Raw genomic sequence first — 12,676 nt, forward strand, 5'->3', positions numbered from 1 at the left:
CCCCCAGGGCCTTTTCCATGGGATGCTCTCCAGCCCCTCTGCCCCCAGCAGTGCTGCAGGACCCAGCCCTTGCCCCTGCTGAACCTCACACAGCTGGCCACTGATCCAGCCTCTGCAGAGCGTTCCTGCTCTCCAGTAGATATCAGAGCTGACAGGTTTCATGTGAATCCTGCCCTATGACTGGCATTTCCTGCAGGGGTGCAACCATCTTCTTTCAGATTTTGTGTTCCTTCGCAGGCTCAGAGGAGCTCCTGCCACCCACAGCCCTGTGCAGCACTGAGCTCCCCAAAATCAGAATGCCCCTGGGGATACACTGCTTGCTGGAGCTTACTGTAGGAACAGCAGACACACTGATCACACACCACCTCTGAAAGGAGCAGCTGCCTCAAATTCTACTTGTTTTTCACTTGACCAAGGAGTGTGGGGGGAGGGAATGATTACACTGAATATCAGTCCATAAGGCACCATGTGCTCTGTGTGCTGCAGTGTACCTGTTTTCATGGGATGCCTCTGAAGCAAAGAGATATTTCTATTTAAAAGAGAAGAGAGATGAGAATGTCAGTAAGAACTTCATTTAAAGCACACAGGAAGTGTCTGCTAGCGATGTAATCTGAGCCCACAGCAGCACGTTAACCACACACACACACACATGCTCTTCTCCACAGCATTACTTTTACATCAGCTCACTGACGTGGCCTGTTCTGGTGTCAACAGCCCCTGCACAACCACATTCATTGCAGTGTTCATTTCTCAGAGAACAGCCCCTGTTTCAAGTACTTGCAATTTCCTCATCAATATTCCAGCCCACACCACTCTGCTGACATGCTCCATTCTCACAGCGAAGCCTGGAGATAATGGGATGAATGTTTGAGAAAAAAATATTAGCTATCCTTCTAGAAACTCAAGAGTGTAAATTTACCTTCAAAAATATCTTGTCACAGTGTAGAAGGGCATCAGTATTTATTTCTGCTTAGGGAAACTGAAGTGAATTTATCACCTCTCAGAGTTGTTACAGCACCATGTTTTCCCAGAAAAAATAGCTGGGATGGGAAGAATCAGAGATTCCAGGGCACAGAACTCCATGCTATTAGCTCGTGGATTACATTCCCAAATCCACTTCCTATAACCTTCTCCATGGTCTTTTTATTTCTGCAATAGGATGAACCTTGACACAGGACAGCAACAGGGAAGCAAAGAAGTCACTGCAAGGCTCATATCAGTTGTATTGACATGCAAGTGCACCTTTGTGAAAATGCAGCAGTGACAAAATAAACTATTCCAAATAGGAAAAGTTTCATCCCATGCAATTTTAAAAGTTTACACCGTTTACTCTGGAATTACTAGGGGAAATGTAAATGTTTATTCTGTGTTTAATTCATCCACAATGCATAAATATATATAATATATATTAAAATAATATATACTTATTTATGCTGTATATATTTAAAAGTACTTATGTGATGGCATAAGGAGACAGCTGACAAACCAAAAGTCATAATAAAATTCACCAGCTACCAAGTTTTGGCCCCAGCAGGTAGATGTGAACTGACTAGAAAGTATGTTTATCTACAAGGTCAGTTAAAATAAACTTGGTAAGTCAGAGTCATCCACTTACTGCCCATTTGATTTTGTTTTCTGTTTTCCCTAGTTTAACATAATTAGTAACTGGGAATGCCTTCAGCTGTATATTATACATACACTACTGCATTAGCAGCTTAGGTGGACAGATTCCTGCAGGATCCCAACACCCTTCAACTGCTATGGGAAAGCTAAATGTGGCTTTGGACAGCCCAGAGTAGGTCAGATGAGCAGACTAAGCATTCTGGGGCAAATTTCTGCCTTCTGCAGCCTGTTCAGGGACAAGGCAGAGCTGCACCTCCTGCCTGCACTGCCAGAATATCTTCTGGTCTGGGACAGGCACAGACTGACCACTATCACACACCACTTGTGCTGGACAGGTGAATTCTATGCAGGGCAGCTGCCTGTGCTGCAAGGAAAGCAGTGCCAAGTGGATTTACCTGCAGAAAGCCATGCACATGGCTGGACACAGGTTGAGGACAGCAAAACACAGTGTACATCCCTCAGCGGGAGCAAGCAAAAAAAGGGTAAGGAAAGGCCATGTGGAACAGCAGCAAGGCAGGAGAGGACCTCCCCCAGTCCCTGCCTCTCCAAGCTTCGTCTGAGCCAGGGCTGCAGCCCTGACCCTCCACACAGGGCCTCTCATTTCCCAGCTTGCTGGGGGATTACTTGATTCCTGACAGCTGGCCCAGCCACAATCCTCCCTTTTAGGGCAGGCAGCTGCACTCCCTGCTCAGCTTAACCCACTCCTCGCCAGCCCTCCCCTTCCACAGGATGGGATCTGCTCCCCCAGGACGGGCACAGGGATGCTCATGAGCTGCTGGAGCCTCCTGCACCCCTTTGGCTGGCTCAGGGCCCGAGGGGGATGAGCAGTTTTACAGATACACAGCATAAGCAGAGCTCTTCTCTGATCTCCAGGCAGCTTTTTGTATAATTATGAGGAAACATAAAAATCCCTGTTAATCACCCCCCTGCAGGGCTGTGATCCCAAGAGCTGTGTGCCACTCTGGGAGCCTCAGGAAAACCAGACCAACAGCAGTGCTGTCAGTGACATGTCCAAACTAAACACACCCACCTCAGAATGCAAATGGATTTATTAAAAAAACAATGAAAACCAGTAATGAGGAATGCAAATCCAAAACAGTCAGAATTGCTGGGCCGGGGTGAAGTTTCATTCTGTGACTTCTGATAATCCTCTTCAATCATAGAAACATGGGGTAGTTTGGAATGGAAGGGACCTTAAAAACCATCCAGTTCAACCCCCTTCCACCAGCCCAGATTGTTCCAAACCCCATCCAGCCTTGCCTTGAACACTTCCAGGGATGGGGAATCCACAGCACCTCTAGGCAACCTGTGCCAGGGCCTCCCCACCCTCACAGGGAAGACTTTTTTCCCAATACCCACTTCAACCCTGCCCTCTGTTAGTTCAAAGCCATATAAAAAATAAAATAAAATAAAATAAAATAAAATAAAATAAAATAAAATAAAATCTCGAGTGGAGAAAATCTACCTATGTAAAAAATCTGTGTCACAGCAAAAGAGAAGAAAGGACTGCCCCTAAAATTGTGTATTGTTAGAATTAGTGTGGTATTGTCTTGTAGCTGAACATTATGTATCAAACACTGGGAAACAAATAAACTCCAGCCAGGACAGAGTTAATTTTTTCCAGTAGCTGGGAGGGGGCACTGCCAGGACTCAGAGGTTGTTTGATACTATTCCATACCATTCCATACCACCTTGTTATTGCCAGGGGTGGGGAAAAGGGATTCTCTCTCTGACTTCCAAGTACAAGGTTTCCTCCTGGAGACGGAATGGGTTCCACCCAGAGGGAGAGGTGTGGGTGGCTGTCACTGTTTTCTTATCTCATTGCTGTTTCCAGTAAATTGGTCTTATCTTAACAAATAATCTTTGCCTTTTGTACCTCCAATTTTCCTCTCCAATCCACTGCAGGGGGAGGGGGAAAGATCAGTTTTGGAGTCTTGGTGGGGGCACTAAACTGGGGAGCACCATTCCTAAAGCACAGCAGTCTCTGGGCACTGTTATGCCAATTAACTACATACCTGTATGTTCTGAACAACATCTTTGAAGGGAGAGGACCTCTGCATACATGTGTTCACTATGTCCATTGCCCTGTCAAAGTTCTTTACATACTCTCCATACATCTTCAGGAAAGGAGCAAGTTTCTGTAGGATATCTCCGAGCCGGGGGTTGACACTCCTGTGAGAAAGAGACAGGTAAGTACTGAAATCTCTGGAAATCAAGAGTATCCTCAGAGAGAAAATGCAGCTGTAAGACTTCCACAGCTGTTTCCCACATGTCTAAGCACTTACATACAGGTGCAATCAAGACATTCAGGCTAAGTTTAGTTTAAATTAATTTATACACTACCCTATATGAAACCTACAATATTAATCCTGATGTACAAGGGATGATATTTCTACCCTCCCTATCACTCTCTTAAGTGAAGAGCAGATTCAAACTGACTATGCATTGTTAAAGAAACATCTATATATCTCTTCTCTCCAGCGCAAAACCTTGTGGGAAACTTTTACTTTTTAAAAATAATCTTTTCCACCACAGCCAAACATCTGAAGAGGTTTTAATGAAAAGAGATGGTTCAGTTCAGCTGGGTAACCCCTGGGGGCACCCACATATTTGCCTGGAGACCTCTCAATCCTAGGCTGGAGCAGCAGTAGCCACTCATCTCACTCCTCCAAACTCATGGCCAGGCAGAAAGCCAGCCATTCTTGTCCCAGTCTGACCACACCAGACCCTCATTAGCCACTTAACAAGATTCTACTCCCTTCTGACCCCCAGACTCTCCAGCTCTCCTCTCCCTTACAGTGTAGAAGGGCATCAGTATTTATTTCTGCTTAGGGGAACTGAAGTGAATTTATCACCTCTCAGAGTTGTTACAGCACTGTGTTTTCCCAGAAAAATACAGCTGGGATGGGAAGAATCAGAGATTCCAGGGCACAGAACTCCATGCTATTAGCTCGTGGATTACATTCCCAAATCCACTTCCTACAACCTTCTCCATGGTCTTTTTATTTCTGCAATAGGATGAACCTTGACACAGGACAGTAACAGGGAAGCAGAGAAGTCACTGCAAGGCTCATATCAGTTGTATTGACATGCAAGTGCACCTTTGTGAAAATGCAGCAGTGACAAAATAAACTGTTCCAAAGAGGAGAAGTTTCATGCCATACAATTTTAAAAGTTTACAGAGTTTACTCGGGAATTCTAATGACTTTTCTAGGGGAAATGTAAATGTTTATTCTGTGTTTAATTCATCCAAAACACATAAATATATAAATATATATTAGGCACAATGGTGCCTTCTTCCTTCTGGCCACTGATGAACTGTGTGAAAACTGGACTGAGCCAAGAGAGATGCAAGCCCTGGTCTTGTCATGGTCCTGTAGAATACCTGGAAAGATCAGCACTACCTGTATCTGCCCCTGCAGGACACTGTGCAGCCAATGTGGCAAGTCAAATGACGTTTCCTAGACCTGACTTGTACTTCCATTTCATAGTATTGCAGTAATAGGAGAGTGGGAATGCAGTAAGGAAAACAGCTCTTGCAACACTTTGGACTGAAAAAATGCTCACAATGTATGTGGGAAATTAGGAGTGCTCAGATCTATTCCTGAAGTCAAAAACACCTGAGAGACTCCACACTAATGTATTAAGTAAATAATGTCTTAACTACTGCATTAAACAACTAAAAATTCAGAATTAGACTAGGCCTTATGGTTGCTATAGTTTCTTGAAAATGTATTTTTAGAGTAATTGCCATGCCAGTTACGCACCATTCTTGGGTAATTCTTGTTTTGAGCTCAGGGAGAAGAAATTGTCCATGGAAACAATAGATGGACGAAATATTTGAGAAGATGCCTGTTATCACTTCAGATGAAATACCTGCTTCAGACAACTTAGTGCAAAAAACCTGCAGAAGACAAGACAGTACCAACATTTATTTACGAAAACCAATTCCCAGACACGCTGACTTTGGACTGTAATGTTGCAAAACTGACTGCTTAGAACAGAGCTACAGATTTTGACTTCTGGTAGTCAGTCCTTGGGGTCTTCAGGAGGTTCACAAAACATAAAGCCAACAGTCCCTCAGAGTTAGATTTATCACTATGTGCCACAGGAAAAAATTAGGAAAACAGGAGTTGCAATTCAGAAAAGACTGAAATGACTGAGAAGATCCGACATCTCGTATTTGGGAGTGCAAACTGCAAAGAACATCCAGTCCCTGAAGAGCACTTACTGCTATTTACATGAAGCAAAATAAAGCATGTGATTGTTTTGTTTCTCAGCAGGAGAGTCTACACTATACTGAACAAAAGGGAAAGACACTCCGTAGATTTCTGTGGACTAGAAACAGTCCCTGCTCATCTGAAACACACACTCTAACTCTTCCATAGAGCTCCTGGAGTTAGAGGATGGAGGGCTCTCAAAGCTGCAGCTTCTAAAAGCATTTCTAGCCGGGTGACAATTTTCATTTTTCCTTTTTTAACCCCCTCCACTCCTTTTTAAAAAGCCCTTTGTTAGTGAAGTGTCTCATCTTCATTTTTTTTCATTCCTGCATATCCACCTTTTTTCCCCTTTGAGATAATTATAGAAATGCCCCAACTGTGAAGAGTCAACTCAATGTTTATGGGGAAGAAAGTTCAGACTCATCACACCAGTTTTACTTCCTCCCCATGTGCAAACATGATGGACAACAATTACAAAACACAGCACTAAAAAAACCAGCTCACTCTAAGCGTGGGGCTGACCCCTGCAGCCTGTAAGACTCCAACCTCTTGCACGCTGAAGAGCAATCACAGATTTCACCATCTCTCAGAGCCTTCAGTGTCCCCGTGATTTCCACCTGCCCAGGGAGGAACCAAATGCTGACAGTGTCACTGTGTTGTGCTGCTGCTTTTGGTTCCCCTTTTGGGTGTCCTCACCCTCTGGGTCCTGATCGGAGAACCCCCGTGCCCAGGCCCACCTTTGGCACTCATGGCACACAGTGATGCAGGAAGGATTTTTGATTTTTGATTTTCATCTTTTATAGATTTTAGGAACACCATAGCTGCAGCAAAGTAGATCTAGTGTGTTAATATTTCAAGCAGCTTGAGTTTAATGTCAGCAATAGGACAAAGGGGCACAATGGGCTCAAGCTCTGCCAGGGGAAATTGAAGTTGGAGAGCAGAAAAAAATTCTTTGCAGAGAGAGTGCTCAGGCATTGGAATGGGCTGCCCAGAGAGGGGGTGGATTCCCCATCCCTGGAGGTTTTTAAAGTGAGATTGGCCGTAGCACTGAGTGCCATGATCTGGTAAAGGGACTGGAGTTGGACCAAGGGTTGGACTTGATGATCTTGGAGGTCTTTTCCAAACCAATCCATTCTATGATTCTGTCATTACCCCTGTCCCAGAACAGTGAGCTCAAACTCCTTTGCTGTTTGGTCTTTTTTCCAAGGTAGAAGGTTGAAGAATATCAAAAGGAGACATAAACGTAGAGCAGAGTGACCCAGAAGTGAGAACACTGGAAGAACTCCAGGAGCCTGAGGAAGAGGAGGACTGAGGAAGAGGAGGTTTCACCGACCCCAGACTCAAATCCTGACAGGGTGGAACCGGGGTGGGATGGGGGCGGGAAAAGGGTTGAACTGGAGATGTGTAAAATAATGATTGAATGGATCATATTATAAAAGCCATGGAAATTAGAGCTTGTCAATGTATTCCTGGGTGAGCCTGGGTGCTCATTAAAGTCACTACCCTCTTATCTCCTACCAAAATTTGGCTTGGAGTCTTTTCTACAGACTTTTCAGGCATCACAGCCTGGCAAGCAAACTGCACCTCCCACCTGCATACAGCATTTCCAGACCACTGGGCTGCAGGCTGGGGGATGGACAGCAGACATCAGTGCTGCCTGTTGGAAAGAGAGTTGATTGAAAGTGGAATTACCTGGTCCAGGAGATGGAGCCTTTTCACATACGCCTCTTCCGTGTGGAGCAGCTCATTGGCGATGTTGAACAGCCTCTGGGGCTCTGTACACTGCAAAACAAGTTAGAAATGACACAATCCAGCTGCACCTACACCTCAGTTCCATCAACTGTGCTCTTTCCATTCTGTCAGTGGCCCAAAGCCCTGCCAGCAGAGGAGCCTGCAGTGAAGGGAAGGAGCTTAGTTCAGAATCTGCTCTGTGTCCCTCATCAAAGCATCACTTTGCTCCAGAGACATTCTTAAAGCTGTTTTCTGAAAGAGCAATTAGTAATGCAGTCAGTGGCTGGTCAGGACATCACTTAAGTTCATTATGGTTTTATAAAAAGAACCAGAAACATCCTCTAAACCTGGAAATAAGTCGAGCCTATTTGGAAAATAAGGCACTGGACTGTAAATCAAGTGCTCTTTTTGGACTCAGATCCTTTAACTGAAAAGAAAACTAGAAACCAGACTGTTTGGCCAGATTTCTCCCCTGGCCAGCACAGCATTACTCTTCATGGCATATTTCTAAGATTTTTGTGCAGCTTTAAACACAGGCCAATTCCCTGGAAAGAATTTTCAGCAATGTAACCCAAATCACTCAGTGAAGTCTTTCATTACGCTCATTTAAAAATATAAAATGAGAAAGGTCTACTTAAAAAACTCTAAATACAGTTATAAAGCACCAACTTCAGGCACAGTTGAGCCAAAAGCTACATAGACCCTTCCCCAAGTGCTTAAAAAATACTTGAATTTTTCGAATGCAGGGTTTAGCTGTCCAGCACTCTTTTTAAGGGTTTAAACACCATGCTAACATTTAACAGGTCCAGAAGGGAGGGAATATGAACATGGAAAAGGGACAGCAAGGGTGATCAAACGTAAAGAAACTGTACTGGGCTGGATCCAGGAAAAAAAAGCCAACTGTGATGAAGGTAAGAGTGTAAATGATTCACTGGGTGCAGTTAATCACTGTTTCCACAGGAGAACTAAAGAGCATCACATAAAATCACCGAGGTGCTGCTTCAGGAGCTGCTTCCTCAAGCAACACAACACTGCTGGGGGTCACCTTCATGCAGGTTCCCAAAAGGATCCGACAAACCCACGCAGGAAAAGTCCAGCTGAAGTCTATTAAACCCAGGGGGCTGTTCCCAGTTCAGGAGGCACCTGGGCCCCTCAGCAGCAGCAGTGCTGCACACCAAGTGCCTTCTCTGGTGCTGACTTTTGGGGCAGGGGATTCCGGACATACCTGTGGCACCATCACATTGTTAGAAAATGGGAAATAAACGCTCTCTTTCAGCTTCTTTAACTTCACCTTATTTTGTTTCCAAACAAAGTTGACAAGAAAAACATAAATACCCACCCCAAACACACATTTAGGCAAACTGCAGCACAACTGAAAGAGCTCAAAAGCTTTTCAAAGCAAGCCATGAACTCAATCAAACCAGACCCACAGTTATCCTACAAGGAATGAGGTATTGCTTGGCAGGAAGCACCCACAGCTCCATGATATAAGTATTATTTGAAGGAAAGTGAAAGCTTTTCTGTATTTGAAGCAGCATCAGCCTTCCTTTGAAGCAACTCCTCTCTTTCCAGGCACAACTCTGGAGATGGGGAACCATGCCATGACTGAAAGGGAAGTTTTGATTTGGACTCTGGTCTGCCCTGAGTACTGAAATATTTTAAGTTGACTCAAATACTCTTTTAAGCTCTTTTAACATCCTGCTCTATTTGTTCATGTGATATGTATTAATATTTAGGGGAAAATAAAAAAAAAATCACAGCATAATGAAGTGCTGAACTTGTTACAAGCAAATACATCTTATTACAGCTCACACTGAAGTGCTGGCCAGACAAACCCAGTAACTATGAGGATCTCCCACTGATAATGAATTTATCTGCCAGTTTTGCTGGGCACGGAGGAGCACCCAAATGAAAGGCACTGACATAACCAGGTGGCACACAAGCCACCAAGAGCATCCTTAGAGCTGTTTGAATTCAAAATTGGAAAAATGTTTATTTCCAACCAAGTAGGTTTGTACTCAGAAGTAAATCTTTACATCGCACAGGCGCTTTTCGACCTTCTGGCCTTCACCATCTGCAATTCAGTTTATATTTAAAAAAAAAACTTTCTGACATCTGCTTAAATACCAAACAAGGGCTGAAGAGACACTCAGCTTGAGCTCAGATTTACAGTGACTCTGTCTTCAGTGGCTATCTCTGCTAGAGGCAGATAGGCACATTTTTCAGGCTAATTTACAACATTATTTACCTTTCAATGGATGTAACATTTTAAATGAAACTGCAGATTAATTAAAGTGAGGCAGTCCCATTCTTCTAACCTCATTTTGTGCCATGGCAGGACAGCTTTAACAAAGCCTGAGCCATCATTCAGTTCAGTGAGAAGAAGATCTTTCCTGCTCCATGTTTCTCAAGGAAAAGCAAACCAAACTTGCAAACTCAGCCATGGAGTGTGTTGTGCTCTGCCTGCTCAGCACAGGCACAGGCAGGACCTGCTGCAGAGGCTGCATGGAACACACTGGTGCAGCAGTGACAGGGAGGATGGTTAAAGAGCAGACAGAGGTGTTGACTTCCTACCACAGGAAGCTGCTCCAGTGCTTGAAGCAGCACGATGCTCTTTCATTTCTTTGTGGAAGACTCAAAATCTCATTTCCAGCTGTAACTGTCCATTTTGCAGTAAAAGAGAACAGCAGACTGACAACAAACAGAACCAGCTTCTCATGAAGGTCAGATTTGCACCTCAACTACCCCAGTCACAGGCACAGATTGGCACACACTGGTCTGTGCTGTGCCGTGGCCATGAGAGCATTGCTGCTTCCTGTGAACACACTCACAAAACCAGCTGGGCACCCACGGGCATGACTGGGCCAAGGATCCACAGAGGGAAACACTGACCTGGCTATCATAAAAAGCAAACTGCAAAGGAAAATTTAAAGTAAATACAAAGCTTAACACGACAGAACTTGGGCAATACCCTGCAACAACCATTTTTCATGCAACTGGTGTGCTCAATGGTGTTCAATCAGCATCTCTTCCCCGAGGGGCTTTCAGCAAATCTTGCAAGAGAGCTGCTGGGATAGAGCTTAGGTTAAAATCATACATGGTTCTTTAGAACCCCACCAGTCAGCCCTACAAAGAACACAGAAAGTCCCAGAAAGATTATAGACCACTTCCTACTCAAAAATGCTCCAAACAATATGGGAAAGTTATCTTATGCTTGGTTGTCTTTGTTACACTGAGATCTCATTTTCCTTAAGATACTTAAAACAAAAGATGGTGATGATGATGATGACGATGATGATGATGATGAAGAAGACATATCTGAATTTTCTTATCCAGCATTATGACTAAAACATTGACCTACACACATTTTTTTCATAATATACATGGAGATAATCTCATCCAAAGGTCTGCCTTGCAGGACACTGCAGGCCAAATATTACAGCTCACACCAGACAGAGAAATCTGAAATAAAACTCCAGCCACGCACAGGCAGAGTGGAAGCTTGTGCCAGTGAATGCAGGAGGCCCATGTGGGACTCCATTGTTACTATTTACACAGCAGGAAGCAGGACAGATGGAGAAAGGCTTTTTTTGGTGATTATGAACAAGCACATGCTCTCAGTGAAAAATACCTCAGTGAAAAGCTATGAGGCACTGTTACCCCTCCCAGAAGATTCACTCAGTGCTCCCAGGCAGCCAGCAGAAGTCCTGGGTGTCAGACTTTGGAGCATGACAGCCTCTCAACCTCACTTTTATGTCACTTTTCTTTGTAATCATCAAGGTGAATATGCATCAGTTCCTGCAGCTCCTGACATTTTCGGAGACATCATCAAAACTAATAAGCTCCCCTTCTTCATTTTCATTTGGATAAAAAATAACTGGAAATCCCAGTAAGTCACTCCTGAGATTTTAAAACACATTCCAGTAATTTTGTGCTAATAGTGAGCCTGTTAGACTGCTGCAGACTCCCCAAGGAAGCCACATCACACTGCAGAGCTAATCCTAGACTAAATAAAACAATACCAGTCATGTACCAGGCAAGGTGGCCCACACAGCTGTGGGCTGTGTGAAAGCTCAGGTGGAGGGATATCTGAAGTAGAAATTTATGTTTATTCATGAGCTTCACTTACCCTGATATCCTATCCTAGGAGTTCCTGAGCCATCATTAAACCACTCTGCATCTCCACTTCTTAAGCATCCTCCTCCAGCTACAGCAACTTGTGTATCTAATGAGAGGGCTGGTTCCCTGCATGGTGCAGCAGCAAAGCCTGGGACCAGGGGCAGGAGGGGGCATCAGGAAAAAGATGCTGCTTCCCAACAGAAAGCCTTCTGAGGGAGCTGAGCTCTCCCCAAGACTCAAGCCAGCAGCTGCTGCTGGCTGAGCTCTCCTCTCTTCCTTCAAGCAGGGCAGGTACATTGTTTCCTGGAAAACTACCACTTTTGCCAAGGGTGATGTGAAACTCCAGGATAACCATGGCACAAGTCAACCTGGAATCACACTGGCTGTCTTTGCTGGGAGCTGTGGCCCCTCACCCCATCCCTGAGTCCACAGTGGCCCAAATCTGCAACAGAGTCAAAGAGGAGAGCAGGAAATGACCTTAAGTTGTGCCAGGGGAGGTTTAGATTGGATAGTAGAAAAAGTTTATTCACTGAAAGGGTGATCCAGGCATTGGAACAGGCTGCCCAGGGGAGTGGTGGAGTTGCCACACCTCTAAGTGTTCAAAAACCAAGTAGAAGTGGTGCTCAGGGACATGGTTTAGTGGTGGGCCTGGCAGTATTAGGGTACTGGTTGGACTAAGGGGTCTTGGAGGTCTCTCCCAGCCTTAATGATCCTGTGATTTTATAAGGACACTTTAAACAGGAATTGGCTTCACACTCTGCATCCCCAGAAGAGGGCACAGTCCTTGCACTGAAGGAGGCAGAGGCTCTCCCAGCCTTCCCCCTCCACGTGGCTGCAAAAACAAGGGCACTTGTGTAGCTTGGTCAGCCTCAAAACTGCCTTTTGGCAGAGGACACCAACCCCAAATGCTAGGGAGAACCTGCAGGGCAACACACACATGCACCTCAGGAAGAAGAGCAACACAAAAACAGTCTTCTCCAGAG

At 44.7% G+C, this 12,676-nt stretch overlaps 1 protein-coding gene across 6 annotated transcripts in view; it reads right to left on the reverse strand.

Moving 5' to 3' along the window:
* FGD3 (FYVE, RhoGEF and PH domain containing 3) overlaps positions 1 to 12,676 on the reverse strand; it is a 113,462-nt gene that overhangs the window by 31,033 nt on the left and 69,753 nt on the right. For all 6 annotated transcript variants that reach the window (XR_011697357.1, XM_071550932.1, XM_071550931.1 and 3 more), the window contains exons 5-7: positions 7,536 to 7,625; positions 5,391 to 5,527; positions 3,639 to 3,795 (exon numbers count right to left, since the gene is read on the reverse strand). Coding sequence is in view for 5 of the 6 variants with exons in the window: in XM_071550932.1 (XP_071407033.1) it covers positions 3,639 to 3,795; positions 5,391 to 5,527; positions 7,536 to 7,625 (384 nt within the window). In the remaining variant the exon portion in view is untranslated. The remainder of the gene's footprint in view (positions 1 to 3,638; positions 3,796 to 5,390; positions 5,528 to 7,535; positions 7,626 to 12,676) is intronic.

The sequence above is a fragment of the Pithys albifrons genome, chromosome 3 (assembly GCF_047495875.1).
Source record: "Pithys albifrons albifrons isolate INPA30051 chromosome 3, PitAlb_v1, whole genome shotgun sequence".
Taxonomy (NCBI): Eukaryota; Metazoa; Chordata; class Aves; order Passeriformes; family Thamnophilidae; genus Pithys; species Pithys albifrons.